Below are 7,278 nucleotides of genomic sequence, written 5' to 3'. Positions count from 1 at the left end.
GTGTGTGTGTGTGTGTTGTGTGTATGTGGTCATGGTTCAAACAAAAAAACCAAAACCCCAAAATGCAAAAAGTGGACTAGGGGTTTGTAGCTCAGTGATAGGCATTTGCCTATGGGCAGGCACCTCTGCGTTCCTTCACAGCACTTCAGAACCCAATAACCAACCTACCCAGCCACACAGAAAACCAATATTAGGGCCAGAGATGGAATCAGCTGAGGCGTATAAAAGAAATGAAGATCTGCTTTCTTTCTCTTTCTTTTCCCTCTTTTGCTTTTTCTGAAGACCATAGGCACTGAGAAGGAAAATAGACCAACAAGACTTGAGAAGGCATAGGAGCTTAAATCTTTTAGAAAGTCAAATAGTGTTGACACCATACAAGTCTTATAAACTATTTCTAGAAATACTGTTTTCAAATAAACTTTAATTTTTAAGATTTGAGCCTTCTGAATACAATCAAACGAACCTAGTCCAGTGAGCCTGGACTGCAAGATGAAACCCACTCAGGTGGAGGCACACAGGATGTGCGTGTGTGCTTGGATGTGTACAGTTAGTCTGAAATCCCCGCTACTTTAATGGATGCGAACATAGTATTTACAACAGTGAAGAGTTTTGTATGATTTTTAGTCGGAAAACATTTTACTAAAATGATCAAGATGCCACGGCAATAGAGGACCAAAACATGGATGGAGCTAGAAATGACCCCAGGCGCTAACAGATATCCCTAGGGCATGTTGCCTCTTTTCTTTTGCAAAGCTTTCATGAGGTCCGACATGAAATCTTGCTCGCCGCTCCCTGATGCACCGGGGAGTCCTTGGTTCTCCTGCCTCTTGGGGGGCATTGGGGGCTTTTTGGGGGGCATTGGAGATGACTTGGTCGTCTCCTGGGGGACACAGGGCGGGGGTGGTGGCGGTGGTGGCAATGCAGAGCCTTCAACAGCCGCAGCCGGTGGGGGCGGTGGAATGAAGTCCGGTGGCTCCTCCAGGAAGCCCGGTGGTGGTGGGGGTAACTCGCTGTCGCTGTCTTCCTCGGGCGGAGGCGGCGGGGGCGGCAGGAAGTCCTCGGGCGGGGCGGGGAAAGAGGAGTTGCTGGGGCCCTTGGACTTGGGTGGTAAGGCGGGGCTGCCACAGGTGTCCGAAGATCGTCTTAGTGGAGGGGGTGGTGGCAGGCTGGACTTTGGGCCATGGTTCTCCTTGGGCACGGCTGGGTAGTGGTTACCCAAGCCTTGCTTCTCCTCCTTCAAGAAAGTGACAGCAAAGCTTTCATGATTCTTGACAACACATCCGTCATTTGACATTGACCCTGAGAGGGATTGCCCCATTCCCTCCCACACTGGGACTGAGTGTGTTCGGGAGGTCACCTCTGCTGCAGGTACAGGACTGATAGCTGATGCTTTTGACACCATTAGATGTGAACCTCCAACCACCACTCTCTGTAACTGGGCATCTCCATCACATTCACTCTAGGAAGTGTTTACTATCGTTAGATCAGGCAAGTCCTACGCAGAAGCTGATGGTTTCTCTAAAGTATTAATGAATCCTAACTCCTTGTGGGTTCTCTCAGTTTTATTTCCAAAAAGACCTCATTCTCCAGGCAACTCAAACTGAAAGCCAGATGGTTCCCTAAGACTTCCTACTCAAGACCTAAGACCGCAGAAGTGAAGAAGCTGAGAGGAATAATTTTGTCTGGGTATTTACAAACCAGCCATGAAGGATCTCTTCCCGGTAGAGCGCATGTTCCATTGTTTCCTTGATTGTGGGTGCTATTTCTACTCATTACTGTTCCCAGAACAAAGGTTCTGGTTTCCAGACTGTGGACTTCAAAGGAGGAGCCAATAATAAGCGCTACCCACTACCATAGAAGTTTTCAAATCTATCTATCTATCTATCTATCTATCTATCTATCTATCTATCTATCTATCTATCTGCTATCTAAGTATGTATCTATGTATGTATGTATGTATGTATGTATGTATGTATGTATGTATCTATCTATCTATCTATCTATCATGTATGTATGTATCTATCTATCATGTATGTATGTATGTATGTATCTATCTATCTATCTATCTATCTATCTATCTATCTATCTATCTATCTATCTATCTTTCCAGTGCTGGTGATGGAACCCAGGGCCTCACATCTGCACACATGCTGGATAAGTGCTGTGCCACTGACCTGACCCCCACTCTTATTATCTTGTGTGTATTTTCTTCTCTGTCACTCTGAGCACGAATTCAAATCATTAACAGGAAAATAAAAAGTGCACATTTTATAAGTGGACCCCTTTAAAGAATCTTCTGATTTGGTTTTGGGGTTCACATGGCACTTCATAAAGGGCTTCTGACTAACTTTCAACTGCTCTAACTCATGAGCAAAATAACTGAAAATCCCAATGGCTGAGTGATCATGAAAGCCACTGCTAGAAGAAATCCCTCTGTCATAGACAAACATACTTCGGATGTCACCAAGTGGCGTGAATAACAGTTGATTTTAACTTTCACCTCTAGCTTAAAGATACAATATGAAGCCATTTCCTTAAATGAAATCTAAGTTGTTAGAACTTTATTTGGGCTTTTAAAAGGAAAAGGTCCCAGGACCTGCTCATAGTCAGGGCAGGGTTTTATGGGTTTATGAGTCCCAGTTCGCAGGCTTTGAGTGCGGCTGTGATTTTACCTTAGTTATTTCAGTTTGTGTCTGGGCCACTTGGAGAACACCACCAGCTGAAGGTGCAGCCCGGGGAACCTGGCCATTGGGTTGGCTAGTGCCTGTTTTAAGTCCTGAGGGGAAATAGAAAGAACAGAAGCGTCAGTTTTAGAGTTATTGAAGTAAAATCTGCAAACACAACGCACCTTGCTTCCTAAAGCAAAAGGGAAACATTCACAAAGCCTTATGAAAAATCTCAGGTCCACTTTGGGATATGTCTCTGTGCTTACGAGTGTGCTTTGTATGTTTGAGGACGTGTTAGTCGAAAATCAGAAGGCTTTCAGTAAACACTAAGATTTCGCAGTGGTCAGCAGCCGATGGGCAGATGCATACCTGATAAAGGCAGAGACCGAGAGTGCTCAGCCCTGAATGGGACATCTTTGTTGCCCTTCCCCACTACGAAAGGTTCAGGGAATACTGCAGAAAAGGAGGGGTAATGAGTGCCAGAGTTTAGGGACAGGAAGATGGCTCAGTAGTTAAGAGCAGTGGCAGCTCTTCCAGAGGACCCAGGTTTAATTCCCAGCACCCACACAGCAGCTCACAACTGTCTGTAACTCCAGTTCCATGGGATCTGACACCTTCACACCAATGCACATAAAGTAAATGAAAAGGAAAAAAGAATGTCAGAGCTGGATGATGGGGAAGATTGCCATAAAATGCTGTCTTCCAGATGTGGCCTGAGTGTGGCACTCATAACTCATACCAAGTTTACCTGCGCAAGAGCCCCATGGATGGGGAGGTGTTCCTATGCCTTACTTCCTGGCGAGCTTTTGGGGCAGGGAGGGAGAATTCTGTATTAAAAATGTGTTTTTCCAAGAACTAGTGGATATCCCTACATCCGAGCACATAATGACAGCACTAATTGGATTTAGTGGTTTCTTTCTTTCTTTCTTTCTTTCTTTCTTTCTTTCTTTCTTTCTTTCTTTCTTTCTCTCTCTCTCTCTCTCTTTCCTTCTTTCTTTCCTCCTTCCTTCCTTCCTTCCTTTCTTTTTTTTTTGAGACAGGGTTTCTTTGTGAATCAATCCTGGCTGTCCTGGAACTAGCTCTTGTAAACCAGGCTGGCCTAGAACTCACAGAGATCAGCCTGCCTCTTCCTCCTGAGTGCTAGAATTAAAGGTGTGCGCCACCACTGCCTGGCAAATTTAGTGTGTTATTAAAAAAAAAAAAGAAAGAATATATGAATTGAGAGGGGGCTTCACTGGGGAGGGGTGGGACATGAATTTCATTGTATGCATGTATAAAATTCTCAGGAATAAAGAAAAATGAATATTAAAAATTGCTGTTTGAGTTGCTAACTTGTTTCATGAAATGATTATTAGTATTCAATTTCCAGTGATTTCTGAAATAACCCTAAACATACTCCTGCCATTTTTGTACTCTGTGCAAAGTGGTGTTCTCAGCACTAACGTTTATAAAATCAGCATATAGATCCACTCTAAGAAGCACTGAAGATGTCCTATGCCTTGCAGTATCAAATATCCAGCCAAGATTTGATTCTCCATGTAAAAATTAAATAAACACATCCATATTTCATTACTACGTAAATTTTATTTATATCCAATAAATGGTAAAATCATATGCATACGAAATTTGTTTTAAGGTGACATTCCTTATCAGCAAGTGCTTGCTTTGTACCCTGCCTTTCTAGCGGACACCGTTCCTATCTGTACTAGGGAAGACCTCTGCCGCATTCGGTTCACTCAGCTGTGAAACGGGATCGGACTCTACATGCGGTGGAGCTCTTCCAATCTGGGCTCTGTATCCAGGATCCAACCAACCATTGACCAAAAGCATTCGAAAATAACTGACTTTACTGAACACATGCAGGGTTTTCTTTGTCACTATTTCTAAACAATACATTATAGCAGCCATGTTCTCGTAGTGTGCTCATGGGGTTCTTAGACTCTGTCACAGATACCAAGGGGCACCTCTATTTGTAAAGCAGCAAGCTCATTAGGTACTTCATTTTAGTGGCTCAGTCTTCTCAAAAACACAGACAAACCAAGATTGTGTTCTGTTAAAGTGTGATGCTTAGCCTTGGGTACGAGACTCTTAGCCGTCATGTCCCTGAGGGAAGACAGCAGGGCCTGGTCTGCTATCTGATCTGAGTATTCTGTCGGGTACTAATGAGCCTTGCACAAATATGATATTTGTATTTTGGAAAGACACATCACCTTAAAATCACGATCAACGCCTTATGTATGGGTCTGTTGTAAAAAGGGGCCGAAGCCTTGTGAAAAGTCACTTGTGATGCGATACATGTGGAGCGCATAGATTCCAAACAGTGCCTACGAAGTTTATTTTGCCTTTATTATTCTATCTTATTCACCTTATCTCCTTCTCTCTGCTCTTTGCATGTATGCACATGTGTGTGTATGGGTATGCTCATGTATGCAGGCATATGTGGAGACCGGAAGTTGATAGCAGGGTAACTTCTTTAATTGTTCCTTCATTGATTGATTGAGACAGGGTCTCTCACTGATCTTGGAGCTAACTGATTGACTAGACTGGATGTCTAGCAAGGCCCCTAAATCCACCTATCTCTGCCCCCTACTGCCTAGGGTCTTAGACTTGTTCCACCTCATCAGCATCATTTACACGGCTGCTGAGGATCTGAACTCAGGCTCTCTGGCTTGTACAGAAAACATTTTACCCACTTACTTTGCCAGCTCCAAAATACTGCAGCGTTTGCTTTGACCCAGTGTACTTGATGATAGACATGAACTCTGAGCTTGGTGTGTGCATGTGAATCTCTTCTCGACTTTTACCTGTAGTAGTCTGAGCTGGCGTTGCTGCCCCAGCAGTCCCCAGGTTCGTCCACCGAGAGGCAAGTCCAGCTCTTGCTACAGCCTTCTGGTAGTTGTCATAGAGGGTCTTTCCATACTAGGGAGGGAACAGAGTGGAGGAAATAATTCCATTTATGTCAAAAGTTTGGCTTCAATAGCTAGATATATACTGAGAGAAAAAAGTACTATTATTCTGCTGTTTCAAGTTCCTTTTTTGGGGGGTGTGTGCATAGCGCATTGATTACCTTTTCACAAGTTAAATAATTTTCTAGATTAGCAGAATTAGCGAATTCTCCCATTTACAGCCACAACATTCTAATCAGCAGTCTTAATGTAGCTATTTTGTGGAGCTAGCACTTTCCTTTCCTTGCTTCCTTTTATGGTGGGACCAACCTCGGCCTCACCCAGGCTAGGCGAGTGCTCTACCATGAAGGTACACAATCTTGAGTTTCTTTATTGCACGCTATGTTTGCAGTTCTCTCTGTGAATCTAAAAAGTCTGTTTGGAAGTCAACTCTGATTCTCAGGCCACTGGACAGGTGCGTGTCTGTACAGTCAATCCTATAACAGTAGGTGAGTGATTCCACTACCGAGGGGCACAAAAGCAAACAGATGAGACAGCATCTGTACCCGGGAGTGGCAAATGCTGGCCCCGGGAAGCAAGCTTGTTGGTGACCATGGTCTCGTGAAGCTGAGTGCGCTCTCACCTTGGCGATCCTTATTCCCATAACCCACTGTCGGAGAGTTCTTGCATCATCGCAGCAGAGGTATTTGATATACTGAGATTCCTTCTGGATCTGAGGATGCTACATAGAAGCAGATGTGAAGGCAATTAATAGATTTTGATTTATTAAGATTCTAAAACATCTTTCAAGAAAACCTAAAGGAAAAATTTGACAAATGTGATTTACTGATTTGATGGCTAAAATTACTGGCAACAGTTGTGGACCAGGAAGCAAGAGGTGCCATTCTGAAGCCCAGTCTGGCCTTGAATTCATTACCTTCCAACCTCAGCCTCCACAGTAGCTGAGATTACAGGCGAGCTTTTGAAAACTGCTAAACTGGCAGCCCTGCGGCACAGGAATGCAACCTCAGCTGCTAAGGAGGCCAAGTGAGGATCACCAGGTTGAGATCTGCTTGAGAAATATAATGAAACTTTGTCTCAAAAATAAGAGGAACCAAACAGGCTGGGGATGTAGTTCTGTGGCAGCACACTTGCCTAGTGTGTGCTCATCCCTCAACACTATTTTAAAAACAGAAAACAAAGGCCAAGCTTTGAACAGGCTCAATCAGCCTGCTGTATGATTTAATGTATGTCAGTAATAGCCATTTCTCCCTTTTAAATACTGGAATCCGTCATGTGTGTTACGTGTTTGTCCCTCATTGAAAACAGAGCTGCTTCTCTATCAGATAAAGGAACTTACCTAATAGACATTTTGTGTCACAACACTAATGCTTAGAAAAATTCCTGCCTTATTTCTCCCGCCCACAAATCTAGCTCAGGGGTTATTTCTTTTATTGAGAATTCAGAGTTTTACTGATCTCATATCCACAAGGGCACAATGTGGCAATGGGTGTGTATGTGTGTGCAGGGGTTATATAGTGTGTGTGTGTGTATATATATGGTGTGTGTTTGTGTGTACAGGGATTTTATATACATATATAGTGTGTGTACAGGGTTATATATATGTATATATAATGTATGTGTACAGGGATGTATGTATACATAGTGTGTAAGGGTAATATATTGTGTGTGTACAGAGGTTTTATATATAGGTAGTATGTGTATGT

General features: G+C 43.4%; 1 protein-coding gene across 1 annotated transcript in view; it reads right to left on the bottom strand.

Moving 5' to 3' along the window:
• Positions 1-444: 444 nt before the first annotated feature.
• The window catches only part of Apbb1ip (amyloid beta precursor protein binding family B member 1 interacting protein), a 99,437-nt gene continuing 92,603 nt past the window's right edge, over positions 445-7,278 (bottom strand). The window contains exons 11-14 of the mRNA XM_005354746.3: positions 6,195-6,293; positions 5,471-5,585; positions 2,673-2,776; positions 445-1,234 (exon numbers count right to left, since the gene is read on the bottom strand). Coding sequence (XP_005354803.1) covers positions 722-1,234; positions 2,673-2,776; positions 5,471-5,585; positions 6,195-6,293 — 831 coding nt within the window. The 3' untranslated portion in view covers positions 445-721. The remainder of the gene's footprint in view (positions 1,235-2,672; positions 2,777-5,470; positions 5,586-6,194; positions 6,294-7,278) is intronic.

The sequence above is a fragment of the Microtus ochrogaster genome, chromosome 16 (genome assembly GCF_000317375.1).
Source record: "Microtus ochrogaster isolate Prairie Vole_2 chromosome 16, MicOch1.0, whole genome shotgun sequence".
In the NCBI taxonomy this organism is placed as follows: domain Eukaryota; kingdom Metazoa; phylum Chordata; class Mammalia; order Rodentia; family Cricetidae; genus Microtus; species Microtus ochrogaster.
The sequence above is the reverse complement of the archived record's forward strand: the minus strand, read 5'-3'. Positions and strand labels throughout refer to the sequence as shown.